General features: G+C 39.5%; 1 protein-coding gene across 3 annotated transcripts in view; it reads right to left on the bottom strand.

Moving 5' to 3' along the window:
* Positions 1-24,700, bottom strand: part of fbxl13 (F-box and leucine-rich repeat protein 13) — a 317,084-nt gene that overhangs the window by 73,425 nt on the left and 218,959 nt on the right. For all 3 annotated transcript variants that reach the window (XM_087999504.1, XM_087999505.1, XM_087999506.1), the window contains exons 16-19: positions 20,661-20,781; positions 20,386-20,548; positions 17,662-17,781; positions 3,233-3,359 (exon numbers count right to left, since the gene is read on the bottom strand). In XM_087999504.1, coding sequence (XP_087855630.1) covers positions 3,233-3,359; positions 17,662-17,781; positions 20,386-20,548; positions 20,661-20,781 — 531 coding nt within the window. The remainder of the gene's footprint in view (positions 1-3,232; positions 3,360-17,661; positions 17,782-20,385; positions 20,549-20,660; positions 20,782-24,700) is intronic.

The raw sequence follows: 24,700 nt of genomic DNA, 5'->3' as shown, positions 1-24,700 counted from the left end.
TTACCATTAAGTGTATAAGTCCTGCTAAGATTTGCTTTCCCAAAATGCAGCACCTCGCACTTATCTGAATTAAACTCCATCTGCCACTTCTTGGCCCATTGGGCCATCTGATCAAGATCCCATTGAAGAAGGTTACCTCAGATTACAATGTCCATGACACCTCTAATTTTGGTGTCATCTGTAAGCTTACTAACTATAGGTTTTATGCTCACATCCAAATCATTTATCTAAATGAAAAAAAGTAGTGGACCCAGCACTGATCCTTGTGATGCTCCACTGATTACAGGACTCCACTCTAGAAAATAACCCTCCATCACCACCACCCTTTGTCTTCTACCTTTGAGCCAGTTATGTATCCAAATGGCTAGTTCTCCCTGTATTCCAAGATTTCTAACCTTGCTAACCAGTCTCCCACGGGAAACCTTGTCAAACATCTTACTGAAGTCTATATCAATCACGTCTGTCGCTCTGCCCTCAATCCATTTTGTTACTTCTTCAAAAAACTCAATCAAATTTGAGAGACATGATTTCCCATACACAAAGCCATGTTGATTATCCCTAACCAGTCCTTGCCTTTCTAAATACACATACATCCTGTGCCTCAGATTCCCTCCAACAACTTGCCCACAACCGACATCAGGCTCACTGTCTATAGTTCCCTAGTTTGTCCTTACCATCTTTCTTAAACAGTAGCACTACGTTAGCCAACCTCCAATCTTCTGGCACCTCACCTGACTACTTCACCTCTCAAAGTGGACAATACAGACTTTTTATCTTTGCTCTCCCAGTTGTCTTTGTAACAATGTCTATCTCACTAAATTAAACTTTTACCTGATTGCTTTCATGCAATAAACTACATCTTGTTTAAGACAAGTGACTTCCCTTTGCCATTTTAGAGTAGATAAGCCCTGTAGAGACAGTCAGAAAAAGATGATGATGGCATCTATCTACTCAAAACATGCTGACAGCAATTAGCAGAAAGTGAGGACTGCAGATGCTGGAGATCAGAGTCAAAAAGCGTGGCACTGGAAAAGCACAGTGCATCAGGCAGCATCCGAGGAGCAGGAGAGTCAATGATTGGGAGTCGGGCAGCCATGGAGGCTGAGAGATTAAATGGGCTGGGGCTGGTGGGGTGGATGCTAGCTTGGAAGGCGATAGGTAGATGGTGGGGGCTGATGGTGATAGGGTGAAGCGGATAGATGTGAAGGACGATGGACAGGTAGGACAGTTCAAGAGGTGTTTGGATGTGCAGGAAATCTCTGCCGGATGTGGAAGGATCCTTTGGGGTGTTGGATGGAATGGTACAGGGATCAAAGGATCCTTACACATTTGGCAGAGATTTTCCTGCACTTCCAAACACCTCATCTACTGTGCCTGTTGCTCCCGATGTGGTCTCCTCTACATTGGGGAGACAGCACACCAACTCATGCAACAGTTCAGGAAACATCTCCGGGACATTCACACCCAATAACACCACTGCCCTATGGCCGGCCCCTCCACTCCCTCTCCCATTCTGACAAGGCCATGCAACTCCAAAGCTGGAGGAGGAACGCCTCATCTTCTGCCTTGGGACCCTCCAGCCACACGGCATCAATTTCGATTTCACCAGTTTCCTCATCTCCCCTCCACCCCCACCTTATCCTAGATCCTGCCCTCCAACTCAGCACCGTCCTCTTAAACCATCCTACTTGTCCATCGTCTTTCCCATTTTTCTGCTCCACCCTTCGCTCCAACCTATTACCATCACCCCCCAACCTTCATCCACCTATCACCTTCCAAGCCTACTTTTCCCCCCAGACCCATTTATCTCTCAGCCCCCTTTGCGCCCCACCCACATCCTGCTCCTCGGATGCTGCCTGACCTGCTGTGCTTTTTCAGCGCCACACTTTATGACAGCAGTTAGCATCATGTGAAACTCATAGCTATTCACTGTCCAAACCAAGCCATGCAAAGCAAGCAAATTATTGAATTTCTAGGCCCGGAAAACTTACAGTTGCGATTAAGTTTTTAAAATTTGACACAGGTAAGATTCAATTTCACCCTTTCATTGGACAATTCATTTAAGTTTTCAGAAGAAACAGAATTTTATCATCACTAAATGTCAACGCTCACAGTCTCCATTTTGGGGTTGATTAAAAAGGTGTTTGTTTATTGTGTTATTACAGTGTAAAACAATTCAACATGCAGTTTTAAAAAAATGTTATTTTAGTTATTGCTCATATGCTTTGGTGGTTCAAATTAAGTTACAGTTTTATATTTAAACAAAATGTTAATAGGGAGCAATATATATCTTATATAATATCCTGATACCATGAAGACAAAATTATAGAAGTGATGAGTCAATGAAATGCTTAAAATTAACTCAGCTTGTCACTCAAAGTGATTATTACATGCTTAAGCTGTTAAAAAAAATTAAAGAAATATTAGTATGTAATAAAATGAAATATGGCAGGCAATGAGAGAGTTTTTCACATTTTTTTCAATTCATCCAACATTTTGTCTATTTGTCTGTTTATGACTTTATTATCTGTTTTCATTAAGCTAGAAGGCTCAAATCTACTTTTAGCTAGAAACTGAAAGAACTGTTGTTTATTTTATATGATGAATAAGGTCATCAGTTATTGAACTATACATTGAAAATATATGCAGGCTCTTTTTGACAACCACCATAAAGCCAGTGAGAGTGTGATTAAACTTGCTGAAAAATTGGAGGGAAGTGGTTACTTAAGACCTTGCCAATTCTGAGAGATCTGGTCATCTATAGAATTTCCATTTCCCCAGCAGCAGGGTGGATTCTATGCTCGATGAAATAGGAGGTACTTCAGTTGCTACTTTCTTGGAAATGGTATAATTGGGGAGGGTTGAGAGTAATGGGAAGAATTAGATAGCAAAAGCAACAGATGATGTTGCTGAACAGAATACAATTTTTATATTATGCCGCAGTAGATTTTGGAGAAATTATTTATCAGTGATCCTGCTGAGCATTCATTGAAAATAACAGATTTCTGTTTTATCACTCAGGAAATCTTTCTTGATATACTCTCCAATAAATGATTAGATTTCGTATCACATTGGAGGCTGACCATGGCAATGAAGTCTCTCCCTACTGATCTTTATGTTCCATGTCCTAAAGCGATCATATGGATTTTTAGGTAAATAGCATTTACTGTTGACAGCATATGGATTTTTAGGTAAATAACATTTACTATTACTTCAGAAAACATTTTTAAACCTGCTCTTGTACGTTGGTTCCTGTTAGATCAATGGTGTTCAGAACAGGCAAGTTTCCAAGCCACTCAATCCCACTGTCAGTTAAGCGTTCACAGTAACGCAATCTCAGATGTGTTAAACTCTGACACCTGAAAAAGTTACAATAGATTATAGGCTGGTTATTATAACATATCTGTTCATCATCTGAAATTTTGCACTTCAATTCATGATAAGAATGAAAACTGATTTAACACAGTTTCAACACTATGCTGTTCGTGGTATCATGTATTTGATAACATATTGAAAAAGAATTGTACTTCAGGAATGTTAAAAATATTTAGATTTCACTACAACCTAAAATAAAATTTACTAAATAAATTATGCCATTTTCCATTTATTAATAAAAAAAGGGAGCAAGTAGTGATTTAAAAAGACCTGCAGAAGATAATACAGCAAATTATTGCTTGAATAGGATCTGATGATGTTGCTCCTTTATCAAGGTTATGTTGTCCTTGGGTTTTTTCAGGGGTGGCATAAATGCAGAGGTTCCAGGTATCTGGTTTGGAAGGGTTTTAGGGCCAATTTGATTATAAGTAACAGACACTGCCTCAAGAAAAAGGCTTTCAAGTAAAAAAAAACACTTATACAGTGAAAGGCAAATGGCCAGTTCCCCCAGCTCAGCTTTTCTCTGGTTTGGTTTGGTTTTTAGCAGTCTGGCTACATGGAAGGAGGTGTTCCATGCTGAATCTCTCTGCCATTTCTCTCTCTCTCTCCTGTAAGATCTGGTATTTGATTTTGCTCTCTTTGCCAAGGGGTGTTTATGAGAATTGTTGCAGGAATTTGGAACAGCATTAATTTGGAATAATCTATCGGGTTTTCAGATAGGTTGTTGTTCTGTATTTTGTATTTTGTTTTGTATTTTGTATTTTCTTTTGTTTGTGATTCATTCAGTATTCTGTAATTAAATTCTGTTTTGTTTAAATCTTTATATCTGCTCAAAACAACTGGAAAAGGTAGGGTCTGGGCTACCTTCTTGAAATGTTTTGAGGGGCTCTGGCCTAGTCCATAACAGATTGGGGGCTCGTCCGGGATTTGTTCCAAAATTCCAAATTGGTATTAGTGTTGCTGGACTCAAAGGTAGTAAGTGGTAGGTGTTAGTGTCTTTTGTTATGGGTGTTGAATTTGGGGGTTTTATAAAAGGTGAATAAGGCCAAGCTGCTGGAATTAGCAGATAGGCTGGAGTTGGAGCTGCCTCCTTCCGTGAGGAAAGAAGAGATAATTACAGCAATAGCTCAGCATTAAAATTTGTGAGAAATGCCATCAGAGTCTTTAGAGTTAGCTAAAATTTAATTGAAAATGAAGCAGCTTGGTTAGAGGCAAAAGGAAACGGACAAAGAAATTAAGCTGTTTGAATCATGATTAAAAGCAGAGGAAAGAGAAAAAGAACAAATCACTTTAGCAGAAGAACAAGGCAGAGAGAAAAGATAGGAAAGGAAGAAAGAGAAGGAATTTGAACTTCTGAAATTGGTACTTAAACAGGAAAGTCAGCTTAAAAGGATGGAGATGAAGGTAAGCTTAATGAGGAAGACAATGAGGATGAGCAATCCGTGGTAGCCAAAGGCCTGGTGAGAATCTGTTTAAATATATTTACACATTGCCTAAATTTGATGAGGAGGACGTAAAAGTCTTTTTCATCTCATTTGAGAAGGTGGCTAAACAAATTCAGTGACCAATGTCCATGTGCGTTTTGTCAATCCAAACAAAACTTGTAGGTAGGGCTTGTGAAGTATTCGCATCACTATCAGAGGAGGTATGGAGAGCGTATGAGGAGGTGAAGAAAGCCATTTTAAGTGCTTATGAGCTTGTGCCAGAAGCCTACAGACAACATTTCAGGAATCTCAAGATGGACCTTGGTCAAATCTACATTGAGTTTGAAAGGATCAAACAAAGTAATTTTGATAGGTGAATAAAGGCATTAAAAATAGAGCAAACTTATAATTCTCTTAGAGAGACAATTATTTTGGAAGAGTTCAAAAATTCACTTCCTCAAGTAATGAGAACTCATGTGGAAGAGCAGAGAATTAAAACAGCAAGGTTAGCAACTGAAATGGCTGATGATTATGAGATGGTCCATAAACCAAAGGTTGGCTTCCAAAATCAAATTCAATGAGGGATAGAAGTTGGGAAAAGAAAAATCCTCACGTGGACAGGGAAAGGTAAATCTTGGTGAAGATCATAAGAATAACTCACCACAGGGTAAAAAGGAAACCCTTGAAGGGCAAAGAGAAGTGAAAAAGCTCTGGTGTTTTCACTGCAATAAAGTAGGACATGTAAAATCACAGTAGATTAGGAAAAGCACTGGGAAACCAGGTGTAGGAAAACAGGATAACCCAATTAATTTTTTTTAGAGTGGTAACAGAAATCATAGTGGATGCTAAAAAGTTGCACCAGAATGTACAACCGAGTCAGAGGTTGGTAAAGGAGGAAATGCCAGATCTTCTTAAGCCATATACCTGCAAAGGTAAAGTTTACTCGCATAGGCCAGGAGCAGCAGGTAAAGACGGTACAATATTTAGAGACACAGGATCCTCTCAATCTTCGATGTTGAAAGATGAGGCAATATGTACTTCTAAGGGACTATTGCCAGAAAATGTGCTAGTAAAAGAAATTTATAGTGAGACAAGAAGCGTCCAACTATGTAGAGTGAGTTAGAGTGCCCAGTAAAGAGTGGAGAAGTCATGGTAGGTGTACTGGACAAACTCTCAGCTCAAAAAAACAATTTGTTCTTGCTACCGATATAACTGGTTCATAGGTAGGAGTGCTGCTTACTGTGGTTGAAAAGCCAGTGGAAACTCAGGCAACTGAACTGTGCAGGACACATATCCTGGCATTTTTCCTGACTGTGTGGTAATGAGGTCACAAAGTCACCAGATGAAACAGGAGAGATCAAAGAGTATAGATAAGATGTTGAGGTGAAATTAGCAGAGACCCTGTTTGATCAAATGGTTGACACAAAACAGGAGCAGAAAGATGGCAAATCTTTAGTTCAGCGAAATTAACTGAGTTATAGCAGAGAAATGAGAAACTAAACCAATTGTATAAAAAATATACACTGAAGAAGTATCTAGATGTATCAGGTATGCTACTATTTTAAAAATGATGTCTTAATGAGGAAATGGAGACCACATATATTCAGGCAGATGAGAAATGGGCAGACGTTCATCAAGTCATATTACCAGTGGGTTATAGGAAGGAGGTGTTGCAACTGGTGTATGAGCTACAAGTAGGGGGTCCTTTAGGGGTAAGAAAACTCAAGCTAAAATACAAAAATATTTTTGCTGGCCTGGACTGCACAAGGATGTAGTTGAATTTTGCTAGACACATCAGGTAATTGGAGAACCACAGGCAGTAATAAAATGTGCACCTTTTATATCTATTCCTGCATTTGAGGAAACTTTTACAAGAGTTTTAACTGATTGCATAGGACCCCTACATAAAACAAAAAGTGGGAATCAGTATTTGTTAACAATAATGGATGTGTGCACTAGATTTCCAGAGGCCATTCCATTGTGCAATATCACTGCTAAAAGGGTTGTAGAGGAGTTACTCAAATTTTTCACTAGGTATGGACTACCCACAGAGATCTAATCAGATCAAGGGTCACACTTTACATCAAAATTATTCAAGGAAGTAATGGATAGCTTAGGAACAATTCAAATCTACTGCGCATCAACCAGAATCACAGGGAGTGCTAGAAAGGTGGCATCAGACATAAAAGCCATGTTGACGGCTTATAGTCAAGACTATTCAGATAAAGGAATTCTGTTTATACTTTTTACGATCAGAGAAGCACCAAATGAATTGGCCAAATTCAGTTCATTTGATATAGTGTTTGGACATAACATGAGAGGACCACTAAAATTGATTCAGGAGAAATTGGTAATCAGAATTCAGAGACCACATGTTTAGACTGTGTCAGATTTTAGGGGATGATTAAATGAGCGGGGAAGTTGGCTCGACAGTGTTTAAGCATATTACAGCATGCAATGTAACAGGAAGCAGACAAGAAATCAAATACTTGCAATTTTGGTATTGGGATAAAGTATTAGTGTTACTTCCAGTGATAGGTGAACCTTTAAAAGCAAGGTTTAATGAACCTTATCAAGTTGAAAGGAGGTTGAGTTAGGTGAACTATTTGATAACAATGCCAGACAGAAAGAAATCTCAGTGTGTCATGTGAATATGCTCAAATGGTATCTTGACAGGGAAGGAAAGCAAAAAGGAAAGTGTGTTATTGGTTACAACACAGAGTGAAGAACCAAGTTCAGAGGATTCTGAATTGGACATTCCTCAAATTATACTGGATAATGAGGAAATTGTCAAAAATTGGGATAAATTATTGAGTTACCTTCCAGAGAAAAACTGATATGACCTGAAAGAGTTATTACTAAAACATGGGGAAAAATGTGGAAATAAGCTGGGAAGTACTAACCTAATTTGCATGATATAGTTATCGGAGATGCTGTTCTGATTAAGCAACATCTTTATAGGCATATCCCTCAAAAGTTGGCACAAGTTCAAAAGGAGATTGAATGCATGTTCCAAAACTTGGATGAGAAACAGAGGTGATTGATGGTGGGAGTAAACCAGAGGGAGTAAACCAGATTGCAATAGAATTTAATATGCGTGTTTGTATGATTATTGTCAATGTAATGTATATATCTGTTGTCATTTACGAAAAGTGTAAGATTAAGGGGTTTTTAAAATGAAGCCATCTTTGAATATTGATGGTTTTTTTTAAGGGGAAGGTGGGGTAGTGTGATAATGCTGCTCCTTTAACAAGGTTATGTTGTCCTTGGGTTTCTCAGAGGTTCCAGAGTGCCTGGTTTAGATGTGCTTTACAGCCAATTTGATTATAGCAAACAGATACTGCCTCAGACAAATTGAAGTTAGTTACAGTGACTGGAGTTCACCTGCAGTAATGTGCCAAAACCAGATGGTACCCAATGGTTATGTGTGGACTATCGCAAAGTCAATGCAGTTACAAAGACTGATGCATATCTGATTCTGCGTTTGGAAGACTATATTGAAAAGGTGGGAAAAGCAACTTATATTTCTAAGTTGGACTTTCTCAAAGAATACTGCAGGTACCTTTGTCCGAAACAGCGAAGACAGTTTCACCTTTTGTAACATTGAATAGACTGTATCAATTTAAAGTCATGCTATTTGGAATAAAAAATGTGCCGGACACATTTCAAAAACTAACCAATGAGGTCATTTCCAGATTACTCAATTGTGTAGTTTATATTAATGATCTGTGGGTGATTTTTAGTCACACATGGAAGGTACATTTGCAACACTTATCAGAATTGACTTTGCGAGGTAAGCTTGGTGATAAACCTGGCTAAAAATGAATTTGAGGAGAAAGTGAGGTCTGCAGATGCTGGAGATCAGAGCTGAAAATGTGTTGCTGGAGAAGCGCAGCAGGTCAGGCAGCATCCAGGGAACAGGAGAATCGATGTTTCGGGCATATTCCTGAAGAAGGGCTTATGCCCAAAACGTCGATTCTCCCGTTCCCTGGATGCTGCCTGACCTGCTGCGCTTCTCCAGCAACACATTTTCAGCTAAAAATGAATTTGCCAATGCCCAAGTCACCTTCCTGGGCCATGTTATTGGAGATGGACAAATGGCCCCAATGAATGCAGAAACAAAGGTAATTGGGGAGTTTCCCGTACCATCGACAAAAAAGAGCAGTATAAAGATTCCTGGAATTGAGTGAATTTTATCAGAAATTTTTGCCAAAATTTAGCAGTCTGGCTGCTCCACTCACTGTATGACAAAGGAAAGGCAAGACATTTCAGTGGACAGCAGACTCTCAGAAGGCATTTGACAGACAGAAAGCTGTGTTTACCATTGCCCCAGTGTTAACCACCCCTAATTACGCAAAGCCATTCAAGGTGGCCATCGATGCAAGAGATGTGGGTGTTGGTACTGTGCTCTTACAGGAGAAAATAGAAAGACCTATCAGGTGTTTTTCCAGAAAACTGAACATTCATCAGCAGAAATATTCAACAGTTGAGAAGGAGACTTTGAGCTTGGTGTTGGCGTTACAACATTTCAACGATTATGTTACCAGTAATGTCTCCGAGACAATCATAAACACTGATCATATTAACCCACTGAAGTTTTTGGAGATATTGAAGGACAAAAATTCCAGATTGTTTAGATGGAGTTTGTTGTTACAGCCATTCAATTTGAAAACTGTGCTGGTGGCAGAACGAGAAAATGTGATTGCCAACGCATTGTCGAGACTTGGATGAGAAACAGAGGTGATTGGTGGTGGGAGTAAACCAGATTGCAGTAGAATTTAATGTGCATGTTAACACGGTTATTGTCAATGTAATGTATATATCTGTTGTCATTTACTAACGGTGTAAGATTAAGGGGGTTTTAAAATGAAGCCGTCTTTGAATATTGATGATTGTCCTTTTTTAAGGGAGGAGGTGTGATAATGCTGCTCCTTTAACAAGGCTATGTTATCCTTGGGTTTTTCTCAGAGATTCCAGAGTGCCTGGTTTAGATGGGTTTTAGGGCCAATTTAATTATAGCTAACAGATACCGCCTCAGAGAAGAGGCTTTCAATTTTTTTCAAGTGTTCGTTTAAAATGAAAGTGGAATGGCCAGTTCTGCCAGCTCAGCTTTTTCCTGGCTTGCTTTGGTTTTTAGCAGTCTGGCTGTTCAAAGCTGCTGGTCAGTTGTTAGCTGAGAATCCAAAAGAAACAGCTGCATGGAAAAAGGTGTTTCATGCTGAATCTCTCTGCCATCTCTTTCTTTCCTGTTATAACCTGTATTTGATTTTATCTTCTTTGCCAAGGGATATTTATGGGGATTGTTGCAGGAATTTGGAAAAGCATCACTAAGTTGGGATAGTCTGGGTTTTCATATAGGTTACATTATTCTGTATCTTCTCTTTTGTTTGTGTTTCGTTCAGTAATCTGTAAATAAATTCTATTTTGTTTAAAACTGAGGGGTTTTGACCAGCTGCATCACACCAGGAATATCCATTACACACCTGTTCAAAACAACTAGAAAAGCTAGGGATCTGAGCTACCTTCTTGAAATGTTTTGAGGGGGTTTGACCTGGTCCATAACAAGTAATTCGGGTATTTTTGCAATTTATTTATTGCACACAAAATGAAAGAGAGCTATAAGGCTATAACTAAATTGAAAAAGTTATATTCCTTTAACATCATTAAGCATTTGATGAGCATCCAATAGATACTATAAATGAAGTAACTTTTAATGAAAATATCTTTATTGTTGTTACTAAGTCACACTGGACATGAGTTTATATTGAGGATAGCATGACTCAGGCCAAATATTATGATATTCAACATGAGTCATAGCGTGATAGAGATGTACAGCATAGAAATAGACACTTCAATCTAACTAATCCATGCTGACCAGATATCCTGAATCAATCTAGTCCCATTTACCAGCACTTGACCCATATCCCTCTAAACCCTTCCTATTCATGCATCAATCCAGATGTCTTTTAAATGTACTAGCCTCTACCACTTCCTCTGGCAGCTCATTCTATATAAACACCACCCTCTATGTGAAAAAAATTGCCCCTTGGGTCCATTTTAAATTTTTCCCCTCTTGTTTTAAACCAAGCTCTCTAGTTTTGACTCCCCTACCCCAGAAAAAAGACATTGGCTATTCACCCTATCCATACCACTCATGATGTTATGAACCTAAGGTCACCACTCAGCCTCCAATGCTTCAGGGAAAATATCCCCAGCCTATTCAGCCTCTCCCTATAGTTCAGACCCCCAACTCCGGCAACATCCTTTTAGATCTTTTCTGAACCCTTTCAAGTTTAACGACATCTTTCCTACAGCAGGGAGACCATAACAGAATGCAGTATTCCGAAAGTGGCCTGTTACAGCATCAACATGACATCCCAACTCTTTTACTCAATGCACTGACTGGAATAGCTTCATATGATTGAATATAACAACTTCTCTAGTCCTAGACAATCACATGTATAAGAAAGGTCAACAGCTGAAGCAGCTTGAGCATTGTGCTTTAGAGGTTAAGTACAGGCCTTTGTGGTGTGGTAGTAGTGTCCCTACTTCTGAGCCAGGAGGCCTGGGTTCAAGTCCCACCTGCTTCAGAGGTGTCCAATAACATTGCTGAACAGATTTGGCCTACAATGTGACTCCAGATCCACAGCAATGTGGTTGCCTCTTAACTGCCCTTTGAAATGGCCTAGCAAGCCACCCAGTTCAAGGGAAATTAAGCATGGGCAATAAATGTGATGCCTGAACACCATGAAAGAATTATAAAAGCAAAAATATCAGCTTAATCTTGTGTAAACTGTCTGCTACCCAGAAGCAGCGTTAAGCCTAAATATTACTGAAATCACCACAGATTAATTACTTATTATTTACATTAATTTAAGCCAAAAGCATCACAAGAACCATAGAATTTGCTTCAGAATCAGAAAATTCTGGATGGGAGTTAAACAAATGTTTAAACCATAAAACTATTGTGCTTGACTGTTTTAACCTGCTGTTTTATATTACTAAATGTGAATAAAAAATAACTACATATGGTTCACTTGATAGTATTTATTCTGAAGAACATCATATTTACATTGGTTCACATGTTTTCATTGGTTGGGTATGGGTTTTGACAGTAAAATAATATCTGCACAGAACACTGCAAAAGTCCTCCATTATTGCTTGAAAGGAACCAGTGGGGGAAAATAAAGCCTAACTGTGATGGTGACTTTCACAGCCACTGGTAGAAGTCTTTTCAGCAAATCATAGAATCATAAGATAACGTAGCACAAGAGGAAGCTATTCTATACATTAAAAAATGATCTTAACAGTCTGCCTTCTTGAAAGTAGTTATACATATTAAACTTAGATTTTGTTGAGATGTGCATGGTTTAGATGCCAGCTGGAAAAAATCTCCATGAGTAAACTATATTGATGAATTAGAACTTCTTAACATAGGATAGGACAAAAATATTTGTGGAGACTAATCAACTCTCAGACAATTAGATGCAAGTGTATCAATGTAGAGTCATGAGTCATCAATAAAATGTAATTAAGAGGCAATATTACAATTATATAGAGAGAACTGGAAAGAAACAGAAACTCTTAACAAGGTTTTGAGAGGAGACATTGTGGGTGCAGTAGAAAACTGAAAAATGGACCCAGAAACTAGATGACCCAAAGCAGCACACAGTAAGATGGGCACAGTCACAGATGAAGGGCAACACCAGAGCTCAGGTGAGGCATGGAGGATAATTTGTCATTCCAAGAACATTCCAGGTGATCATTCCAGCAGATCACATCAGATTCAGGAATAGGAGGTCTGGAAGGAAAATGTATAAGAATAGCTTTGGTCTTAGTCTGTGGGCGGCACGGTGGCACAGTGGTTAGCACTGCTGCCTCACAGCGCCAGAGATCCGGGTTCAATTCCCGCTTCAGGCGACTGACTGTGTGGAGTTTGCACGTTCTCCCCGTGTCTGCGTGGGTTTTACTCCCACAGTCCAAAGATGTGCAAGTCAGGTGAATTGGCCATGCTAAACTGCCCATAGTGTTAGGTAAGGGGTAAATGTAGGGGTATGGGTGGGTTGCGGTTCGGTGTGGACTTGTTGGGTCGAAGGGCCTGTTTCCACACTGTAATTTAATGTAATCTAATCTAAAAAAAAATGAATAAAGGACAATGTCAGTATATCATTAGATGTGTGGAGATCACTACAAGTATTGTAGTTGCAAGACAGGACATTGATGAGAATGCAGCATCATGTGAGGAAGTACTAAATGCCGAAATGGCCTTTTGGATATTGCAATTTGGATATTGTGTTGAGGGAACTGGCCAGGACATAATGAGAAGATGACAATAATCTTTAAGAAACCAATCAGAATTCAGAGATACCACTGATCATGCAGAGGTCGTGGCTTACAAGAGAAAATAAGCAGTAATTTTTTGAAACCAGGCATATAGCAAAATGAGAAGGCAGAAGAAAAACGTCAGTCCACAGAGCAGAACAGAAATTCAGAGTCATGCTATACGTTCACCTCAAGCAAATGGAAAAGCTAAGCAAGGAGTTTGTGTAACGAAAGCATTATACAAGCAGAACAAAAAGATCTAAGTCTTGCACTATTAAGCTAGACACCATCATTGCTTTAGCATAGACTATCATCACAGCTATTTATGGGTAGAAGGTTGAGAACAGAACCTCCACCTTTGTCTCAGAAACTAAGCCAAACGTCACTGAGACTGGCCATAATAGAGTGAAACAGCGAGAAGAAGAGCAAAGAAAAAACCAGGCTAGAAATGTTAATATAATGTACGCAGTATGAGTTGTCATAGCTACAGTTCACAAATGAATATGGGTCAGAAATGAACACATAGAAAGTCTGATCATGGAGAAAAACACAGCAACCAAAATCATACAGGGTTGAAATAGATCAAGGTTTAATAAGACAAGCTGAAGGCTGGAAGAACACTGCAAGCCAGGCAGCATCAAGAGTTGGGGAAGTCAACGTTTCAGGTATAACACTTCCTCAGGAATGGAGGCGGGGTAGGGGAAGCTGCAGATATAGAGGGGAGAGGGTTATGGGTGGGGAAGGGCATAATGGTGAGGTAGTGATAGGTGAATACAGGTTGTGAGTACAGCCTGGTTGATTGATGGGAGGAATTAATCTGATTGGTAGCGGAAAGGAAGATATTTGGTGGAAGGAATGGAAGAGAGGAGACAGGGTTGGAAAGGGAATCAGGAGATTTGAAATTGGAGAACCCCATGTTGAGTCCTCTGGGCTGTAGGTTGCCCAGGCGGAAGATAAGTTGTCCCTCCAATTTGTGATCCAAGGTAATGGAAGAGGCCAAGGACGGACATGCCAGAGAGGGAATGGGAAGGGGAATTGGAATGAGCAGTGACAGGGAAGTCAGCCTGGCCCTTACAGCCACCTTAGTTTATGTTTGATCTCATTGATGTACAGAAGACCATATCGGGAACATTGGATGCAATAAACTAGGTTAGAGGAGAAACAGATGAAGCTCTGTTTCACCTGTTTAGAGCCCTGGATGGAGGTGAGGTTTTGCCTCTTTTATGGTTGCAGGGAAATGTACTGGGGGTTCAGGGAGGTGGGGGGGCGGGGTTGGGTTTTGGTGTGGAGAATGGTGTGAACCAAGGAGCGACAAAGGTAATGGTCCTTGCAGAAGGCAAAAGGGGATGGGGAGGGGAAGATGTTCTTGGTGGTGGGGTCTTGGTGGCATGTGAATCTTTGTTTCACCTGGAAGGATTGTTTGGGGGCTGGATGGAGGTGAGGGAAGTGGTGTGCTGGCAGGTTTTATATCTTTTATGGTTACAGGGGAAAGTGGGTGTTGGATGGGTTTATGGGGAGAGTGGCGTGAACCAAGGAGTGACATAGGGAAGGGTCCTTGCAGAAAGCAGAGGGTGATGGGGAGGGGCACAAGCTCTTGGTGGAGGGGTCTAGTTGGAGTTGGCAGAAGTATTTGAGAATGATACGTTGAATGCGGAGATGAGTGGAGTGGAAAGTGAGGACAAGAGGGACCCTGTCTTTATTATGTTTGGAGGGGGAGTGTTTTAGAGCAGTGGAGTGGGGAATGTAGGAGGTAAGGTGGAGGGTTGTCTGGATAACAGAGGGAGGAAAAGCACGTTGTTAAAAATAGATGGACATCTGGGATGCTTGGGAATTAAATGTCTTCTCATCAGAGCAGATGCAATGGAGACAGAGGAATTGAGAGAACGGAATGGAGTTTTTGCAGGATGGGAGAAGGTGTAGTCCAGGTGGTTATGGGAGTCTATGGGTTTATAGTAAATGTCAGTCTGTAAACTTTAGCGTGAGATGGAATTGGAAAGTTCAAGAAAGGGAAGAGAGGTGTCCGAGATAGACCAAGTGAATTTAACGGCAGGGTGGAAGTTGTTGGTGAAGTTGATGAACTGCTACAGTTCAGCTTGGCTGCAGAATGCCGCACCAATGCAGTCATCGATATAATGGTGGAAGAGTTGTGGAATAGTACCTGTGTATGTGCTGAAAAGTGTCTGTTCGATGTAGCTGACAAAGAAGCAGGCATAGCTAGGGCCCATGCAAGTGTCCATTGCCAACCCCTGAATTTTGAGGAAGTGGACAGAATTGAAGAAAAGGTTATTGAGGGTGACGACTAAGTCGGCAAGGTGGAGGAGGGTATTGGTGGAGAGGAACTGATGGGTCTGTTGGAGAGGAAGAAACTGAGGGCTTGCAGGCTGTCATTGTGGGGAATGGATGTGTACAAGGACTGCACATTCATAGTGAAGATGAAGGACTGGGGGCCGGGGAGCTGGAAGTTTGAAGAGGTGGAAGGCATGGTTAGTGCTCTGTATGTAGATGGGAAGTGCCTGGATTAAGGGGGAGAGAATGGAGTCAAAGTAGGAAGAAATAAGTGCGGTCGGACGGAAGCATTCGAGACAATGGGTTGGCTGGGGTAGTTGGGCTTGTGGTTGAACCATAAAAGATGCAAAACCTGCCAGCACACCACCTCCCTCACCTCTATCCAGGGCTCCAAACAATCCTTCCTGGTAAAACAGAGATACACCTGTCTCTCCTCCAACCTAACTTACTGCAGCCATTGCTCCTGATGTGGTCTTCTATGCATCAGTGAGACCAAACATGAACTAAGGTAACATTTCACCAAGCATCTCAGCTGGGCCATAAAGCCAGCCTGACTTCCTGATCACCAGCCATTTCAATTCCCTTTCCCACTCCCTCTCTGACATGTCCATCCACGGTCTCCTCCATTGCCCCAGTGAATCAGACCACAATTTAGAGGAACAACATCTTACCTTCTGCCTGGGCAGCCTACAGCCCAGAGAACACAACATTGAGCTCTCCAATTTCAAATAACTTTCCCACCCATCTTCCGACTCCATTTCCAGCTCTGCCTCCTCCCTTCCATTCCTCCTACTGATCCTTCCTTCCAGCTACTAACCAGATTCATTCCTCCCATCAACCAATCAGGCTGCACCCACCACCTGTATTCACCCTTTACTACCTCACCATTCTGCCCCTCTCTCCCCCCCATCCATAACCCTTCTCCCCCACCCCCTTTACCTGCAGCTCCCCCTAGCCTCACTTCCATTCCTGAAGAAGGGTCATACCTGAAACATTGACTTCTCTAACTCGTGATGCAGTCTGGCTCGCTGTGTTCTTCTAGCCATCTGCTTGTCTATTTTGGATTCAGCATCTGCAGTCTCTAACAAGGTTTAATAAGGTACAATTGTAATTCATTGATATTATAAGAAATTTTTAAAATGTGGAACTGTTTTTCAGATGAGGAACAAGAAAACGGTAAAGTACTCAGTACACTTAGACACAAGAAAGGAAGAGTGCAGAGCATTGAAAGCTTCAGAATGAAGCCAGAGCCAGTTTAGGGAAACTAATTAAACCACTATAAAAACGAACTCTGCGATGTGCAGGATTTCTTTGGGTTATGCGGGGGGGAAGCCTGGAGGGCGAAAGAGGCTCATAAGGGAGATAAAGAATTGGATTTAGGAGCTGTTGTGAACAGGGGCATGATTGCTGTCCTTACTACTTCCTCCCCTACCTATTCTCACTCCCTGGTCCTGAACACCTTAATCCCTTTTCAGCACGCTCAAAGTATCATTGAAATTAAATGTGATGACAAAACAGGCCTGGAACTGTGTGCATTTTCAGATTAGTGAGCAGGCCTCAGCAGAGTTGCATGTAACACCAAAGTTGCACACAATCTGGTGCAGCCTCAAACATTTGCTAGAAAGAGGGATGGTGTTGGCAGCAAGGATCAGGTTTTGTGAGGGGGTTCAAAGACAAAGCTTTCTATCTTCCCAGTATTTAATTGGAGGAAATTCTTATCATTCAATACAAGGTGCTAAACAATCTGCCAGACAATTAAAGAAGGGAGAGGGACGAAATAAGGTAGAGAAGGGATACAGCTGAGCATCATCAGCCTACATGTAGAAACTGAAACTATGATTTTGGATGATGATGATAACGATGGGCATAATGTCGATGAGAAAAAGGAGCCACACCAGAGGTAATCATGCATGATCAAAGACAGAGGCCGTTGCGGTAATACTATCTGTAAATGTATAGACAAAAATTAAACTAGGCAAACTTAGTCTCAGCATTACATCAGGTACAATGGCAAGAATACAAAAATAGAATGATGATATTATTTTAGATATGACAAGACAATATTTTGAGATCTAACAGAGTTGCTAAAATGTTGTAGTGAATTGGTCGGTCTGACATTATTAAATATTTCTATGTTTATCATGCAAAAGCAGAGTTCTTGAAAAGCATACATATACTCAAATGCATTATAAGTGTTCTAAAGGTACATGGAAACTTTGAATTGGACATACTGATAGACAAAAAAATTCCATACCTCTGTGCAATTTTCAGCAATGATAAATCAGTAATATAAATGCAGTTGCTTAGATTTAGTTCTCTGAGCTTTGAAGCTGAGTGACTATCCATAAAATATCTTATGCCTCCATCAGTGATACTACAACACAAAACATTTATATTATTTATCTGTATGTACATCTATTTATACAGGAGTATGTATTCATCAAATATCACACATCAAATTAAGTGCAAAAAAAATTTAAGGAAACTTAAGATCTGAAAATCCTGAAATTATGAGCAGTTAGAAATTGCCTTCCATTGCTTGTAATAGTTAGAACTGCTTGAATCAGTATTCTTAAAACCATAAACTAGATTTGCAGCTAAACATTACAACTATAATTGGGTTTATCAGGGTTGGAATGGAACCTCCGCCCATTCTCCCAGCTTACTAATTTTAAAGGCATTGATTCAGATTGAGGCCTTCAGTAGGTAAGAGTTTGATGTAGGTGAAATTGAAAACTAGAGAACTAAAATGAAACTGTCACCATTACAATACTCTTATGCCTTCTTTTGTCTAATCCCAGGGATTTTCACCAATCTTTCAGCTAGCATTGGGCATTATAAAAGGGTAAATGGAAAGGCAATGAGCCATGAACCCATGTTGCAAATTCATGTTCACACTTGTAAACAGTAGACACTGAAGAGGTAACCAATGAGTTCTGGCTGACTTGAGAGTTTGCAAAAGATCTCACTGCCACATTTCCGTACCTTTTCTGTAATCATCTCACCCAATTTGGGGCATGCTAGTAGAATAAAATCCTGACCGGCTAATGATGTACAGGACAAAAACATGGACCAAACTTTCTTGCCACTTTGGTGTTATCCTATCCCAATACAACAACTTGTCTATGCTGAGACGTCACAAACCTGGAACATAAGGTTGAAATTAATGATGTACCTTGAAGCAAAAAGCATGGCAGTCATGACTATTTAATCAAGGGAGAGGCCTAGCTTCAGTCTCCTCATGATAACAAAATCTGAAAGGCTACCAAGCAAGCCGTGTTGAATTTGTTAGTAGCTTCCTAGAGGTCACTCTGCCTGATTAAGGACTCAGCATCAGGCCGAGGGATGGCTACTTGAAAAGACAACCCTATCCCTTACCTCTGACATTCCTATTCTCCCGCTCCTATGTTTGCCACCCAGCAATACCCATCCTCCCTTTACTCATCTTTAGACTGGGTAATAGAATCGCAATTTTTCACTCTGGAGATAAATGTTAGACCAGTAAATATTGATTGCAGTAAAATCCTACATAAAATGGTTTTCTTAAATATAACAGTCAGGATATTGATAGGAGTGCAAAAGACTATTAAAGACTAGGCTACAACACAAATACAACACAAATACACCTGAACTAAGATTTATATCACAGAATTCAATTGCAATGTTGGTGCAGATAGTCTGTTTGGCCCTAACAAAAAACTACAGAGAAGATAAATTTGAGTTGGGTAACACAGGATAGAACCTTCTCTTTAATAGGTTCTATAGTCATTGTCTTTCGGGGGATTTGCACTTTTGAACTTTGATATGTTGAGAGGGAACCTTCTACATGTTCAGCGTAGAATCTATCATGGAGCTCCAGGGCAAGTATACGCTCTCAGTCTCAGGGAATTTGATTTTTTTTTTTAAAAGACAGTTATTTATTCGTATATGACGCTTAGGCGGTTAGCGCAGGATTCCCATTTCCTGGCTTGTCTTAGCGTCTCTCGCCCGTAGGTGTTCAAAGTTTGTGAGAAGATTTGTAGCTCGGGTGCTCGTTGCTATAAATTTTGCTATATCAAACTTTTGCTATAAATTCTGTGTCTTACAATTGTGTATTCCACAACCACCTGATGAAGGAGCAGTGCTCCAAAAGCTAGTGCTTCCAATTAAACCTGTTGGACTACAACCTGGTGTTGCGTGATTTTTAACTTTGTCCACCCTGGTCCAACACCAGCATCTCCAAAGCAAAAATAAAACTTATGCTCTTTCAAGCTAGGTTTCACTCTGGGTTCTGACTTGTCCAGTACTACTGTCAATTGAGATCATAACACAATTTAGAATTTAAACAACACTCTTAATTAACATTGCCACACCTATTCCTTTTCCTTTTGTAAATATTTTCTTGAAAATATTTGTCAGCCAGGAATATTAAGAACCTATTCTTGGCTTTGTGTGTCCCAGTCTCTGCTAATGCCACCACATAATAGTTCATGCAGACTACTCATAAACATTATTACTTATAACACGTACATTAGCATATACATATTTAATAATTCTTTCCTTTTCATATTTTCTTCCATTTGGATCCTGAAATGTTCAGGTTGTTTGTCAATTTGTTGCTGTTTATATCTCTGTTCTCTAATCTTATTGCATTAAGAAGATAATGAATGGAATGTGTGGCTGTGAAAAGTGGAACAGGATGAAAAGGTTCATATTCATGGGGGACTGAGATTCTCTTAGAGAATAAGATACCATGAGGATGCAAGTTTTTACTGACAGTTTAAATGGCACTGTTTGAGAGGTTTCAAACTAACACAGAGGACACTGGTTAGGGAGAATCAGAAAGGAGAGCCATATGAGTTTTCTTTAGCACAAACTATATATTTCTAACTTAGATATAAAGGCAAACATTAAAACATAATTTTTATCAATAGAAAGACAGGATTTAGTATGCTATTGATTAGGCACAAAGAATATCAATATTTTAAAAGATTATTACCTTATACAGTCTGAAATATTCAACACAGTGACATATTTCAGTGTTGCCAAGGATTTCAAGCTATTATCTGTAATCCTTGGGCAGTCGGACACATAGATGTGATTCAAGTTTGGGCAATTTTTGCTGATCATTTTGAAAGATGCATCACTAATATGTTGATTACCTATTGTGGCAGAACACCGGACATAAATTCCAAGATACTGCTTTTCTGATACTTAAAGAAACAATTTGTATGAGATTTTAATGCATGTAAGAAATTGTAGAATTTCTCAAACCTTCAATTTTAACTTTAGTAATCCTCTTCCCCTGGACAAGAGCTTTAATAGCTGCATCAGATATGTGAGGAGAGGCAAGGAGTGAAAATGTAGTCAGGTTGTAATAGTAAGAAACCATGGCCTTTAAGAAAACATAATAAGTTAGTCAGCACTATCAGTTTGAGTTTATAAATTAAGGAGAAAAGAATATTGATTTTCTCAAGTGGCATAAAACATTTAGCATTTGGAAAATCTAATTTCTAAATTCCTTTTCTAGATGTTAACCCTTACTCTCAAAATATTGATTTGGAGATGCCGGTGTTGGACTGGGGTGTACAAAGTTAAAAATCACACAACACCAGGTTATAGTCCAACAGGTTTAATTGGAAGCACACTAGCTTTCGGAGCGATGCTCCTTCATCAGGTGATTGTCTGTTAAGCCAATCACCTGATGAATTGAAGAATTGATTGTCTGTTAAGCCTTTCATCTGTTAGAATACAGTGATAGTTTCACTTCTTTCATGTGTAAATCACAAAACCCTTTTTTTAAGTTGCATTCTCAGGTTAGCTGTTAACAATTGTGATAGCTAGACAATATGTTGAAGGTGTTAGCCCCCTGTGTTCTCTGTCTATGACCTGATGTTTTTGAGCTCAGAAAAACTGCATGAATTTATGTAAAACTCTGTTATCTCACTTTTTAGATTGGAATCAATCTAAACATCAGGTCATAGACAGAGAACACAGGGGGCTAACACCTTCAACATATAGGTAAAAACAATGACTGCAGATGCTGGAAACCAGATTCTGGATCAGTGGTGCTGGAAGAGCACAGCAATTCAGGCAGCATCTGAGGACAGGCAAGTATGTTGAAGGTGTTAGCCCCCTGTGTTCTCTGTCTATGACCTGATGTTTAGATTGATTCCAATCTAAAAAGTGAGATAACAGAGTTTTACATAAATTCATGCAGTTTTTCTGAGCTCAAAAACATCAGGTCATAGACAGAGAACACAGGGGGCTAACACCTTCAACATATTGTCTAGCTATCACAATTGTTAACAGCTAACCTGAGAATGCAACTTAAAAAAAAGGATTTTATGATTTACACATGAAAGAAGTGAAACTATCACTGTATTCTAACAGATGAAAGGCTTAACAGACAATCAATTCTTCAATGCATAATTTCAGTTACATCACACTGCAAATTTTTGCTATAAATTCTGTGTTACGATCGAGCCCTCCACAATCACCTGATGAAGGAGTGTCGCTCCAAAAGCTAGTGTGCTTCCAATTAAACCTGTTGGACTATAACCTGGTGTTGTGTGATTTTTACTCTCAAAATATTGCTTTTTTAATTTAGCACTTACTGTTTAAACAATCTTCATTTTTTTTGTGGAAAAACTAAGCAATCTGGTCCACTTCCATAAAGATGAGCAGTTCTACTTTGAGTGTGTAACACAGTATTATTTGAACTACCCTGTTTCTATGCTCAGTTATTTTCTTTCAGTAGCTCACCTAAGATTTGAAACATAGTAGCTTGGTGAGCCACAGCAGAAATTTCAATCCAGCAGACAGCTATATGTTCTTGCACGGAGTAATATTGGATTGGGCATATAATTCCTATTTACAATTAAGAGTTAGGAATTTGTCCATGCCTCTACCCTCACAGAATTGCAGACTCTTAGCTCTAGCAACAAATCAGAAGAAAACAGACAATATCCGGTGTAATGAGTTCCAGACCAACAGTAACTGTGTTACATTTTGCATCTTTCTGGAGTCTGATAACTTTGTAGTTATTGTTAGACCAACTAGCCAGCAAAACAATAGGAGCTCAGGTCCATGACCCACTTGAGTACAATGGCTATAGTTGCTGCTTGATGTAGCTGTTCATGCTAGACCTCCAACTCCCCTTTAGAATATAAAAGATGATATGCAGGTGCCAAAAACTGAAACGAAAGAAGATCCAAATTGGACAAGACCTTTCTGTACAATGTAACTGACTAACCATATGTTACACTGCTGTTCAAGTTGCACTTTGATATCACTAGACGAGATGAGGGAAAGGCACATTTAACTACATTGGGATAGCCATAGTGATAATGAAGAGAAGGTTAGCTTATGATTATTTGATCTTTATCTTATTATAACTGGATGTTCACTTATACAGAACTTCACTATTTATGGAGATTTAAGATATAATTCACTTATTTGTGACTGACTTAACCAAGTGATGATTACGTGTAAAAGATCACTTATTTTCCTTTTTTGGGACTATGAACTGAAATGGAAGTTGGAACTGAAATACCAGGAAAGTCTTTTGTTTCGCAGTGTGATACAATGTTGCTTTATGAAGGAAATTCTGCATGATAACAGCACACTGATTGTTTGAGCTGCAGAGTGTTGAAAAGTTATACGGGCAAGTGGCTGCAGAGAAAATTCCAGAGTCTACAAGACAAAAAGCATCCATCTTTCTCTCTCTCACACACTCTCTCTTCCATGCAGGAAAATGACAGAAAACTGAAGAAAAGGGAAAGAATTCTAAAACAAGTAAAGGCTTAGGTTCACTTGATCAAGCACTAAATCAAAGAATGATTGTCACATGTCTATACTCTTATTTTGAATCAGAAAACATAGTTATACTGTTTATGTTTTAGAACTTAGAACAGTTCAGCACAGGAACCTGTCCTTTAGCCTACAATTTTGTACCGAACATGACACCAAATTAAACTAATCTCTTCTGTCCACTAATCCCTTGGTCTATTTTCATGTGCTTATCTAAAAGTCCGTAAACGCTCATATTGTATCTGCCTCCTCCATCAGCCTCGGCAGTGTGTTCCAGACTCCAACCACTCTTTTCGTAAAAAACTTTCCGTCTCTCACCTGCATGACCCCTAGTATTAAACATTACAACTCTGGGAAAAAGATTCTGACTGTTAACCTTATCTGCGTACCTCATAATTTTATAGACTTCTATTAAGTCTCCCCTCAGCCTCCACCACTCCAGAGAAAGCAACCTGAGTTTTACTAGCATCTCCTTATAGCTCACAACCTCTAATCCAAGCAGCATCCTGGTAAAACTCTTCTGCACCCTCTCCAAAGCCTCCACATCCTGTAATGTGGCAACTAGAATTGATCGCAGTACTCTAAGTGTGGCTTAATCAAACTCATAAATCTGCAATATGACATCCTGACTATGGTACTCGATTCCCTGGCCAATAAAGGCAGGCATGCCATACCCCTTTTTGATTGACTTAAACATGACTGAGTGTGTATTTTTTTGAGGATTTGAAGGGGTGTTATTCAAATTACATTGCACTACATTAAAATCTTTTCATACTTTTACTACAAATTAAAAATGCTTCAATAAATAGAGGTATTTTACAGTTACTGGCAAAACCTGGTGTAATTGCTTTCGTGCTGTGTAGCAGTCATATAAATTTTCATTTTTGGTGGTTTCATTTGGGATTTTATCCATTTTATGATGGTTAGTGGAACAGTGGGGCACACATATTGGTGTATTCTTCCCAGCTAAGACCTGACAACTGGTGTGATCAAAAGGAATAATGATTGAACCACAGGCATTTTACTTGAAACCAGGGCATGCAAAACAACTCTTGTGAAGACACATGCCCTATTACACCACTTCGCTTCTGCCGTTTGGGAGTTTTTAGTTAAGTCATTCTTCATATGTGCAGTGGATGTACCTTCACAATCAAAAGCAGATGTTGACATGATTTTCTTCTCAAGAGAGCTCAAATTTCAGAGTGTGATTTTATTGTTCCTTGGTGGTCTGAATTTTGCTGGTGTACAGATCAACATTCTCTTAATTTTGGGTTTTGTATCCAAGATTTTTTTGTAAATTTAGGATTTTGTACCTAAGGTTGTGACAGAGAATGGCAACTTTGTACATGTTTCACTATACTCCTGTACTTGAGTACATGTAACAATAAAAACCTAATTCTAATTTTCTTGTTGGCTGAGTGGGCTTCGACATCTGAACTCTGCAGTGATTTCCAGAAATAGAAGTTATGGGCACAACATCAGAATGGCTGCATGAACATGTA

Source organism: Chiloscyllium plagiosum, unplaced genomic scaffold (genome assembly GCF_037043375.1).
Source record: "Chiloscyllium plagiosum isolate Xiang-an unplaced genomic scaffold, Cpla_swu_hap1 HiC_scaffold_23, whole genome shotgun sequence".
Lineage (NCBI taxonomy): Eukaryota > Metazoa > Chordata > Chondrichthyes > Orectolobiformes > Hemiscylliidae > Chiloscyllium > Chiloscyllium plagiosum.
This window is presented reverse-complemented; position numbering and strand designations above follow the sequence as displayed.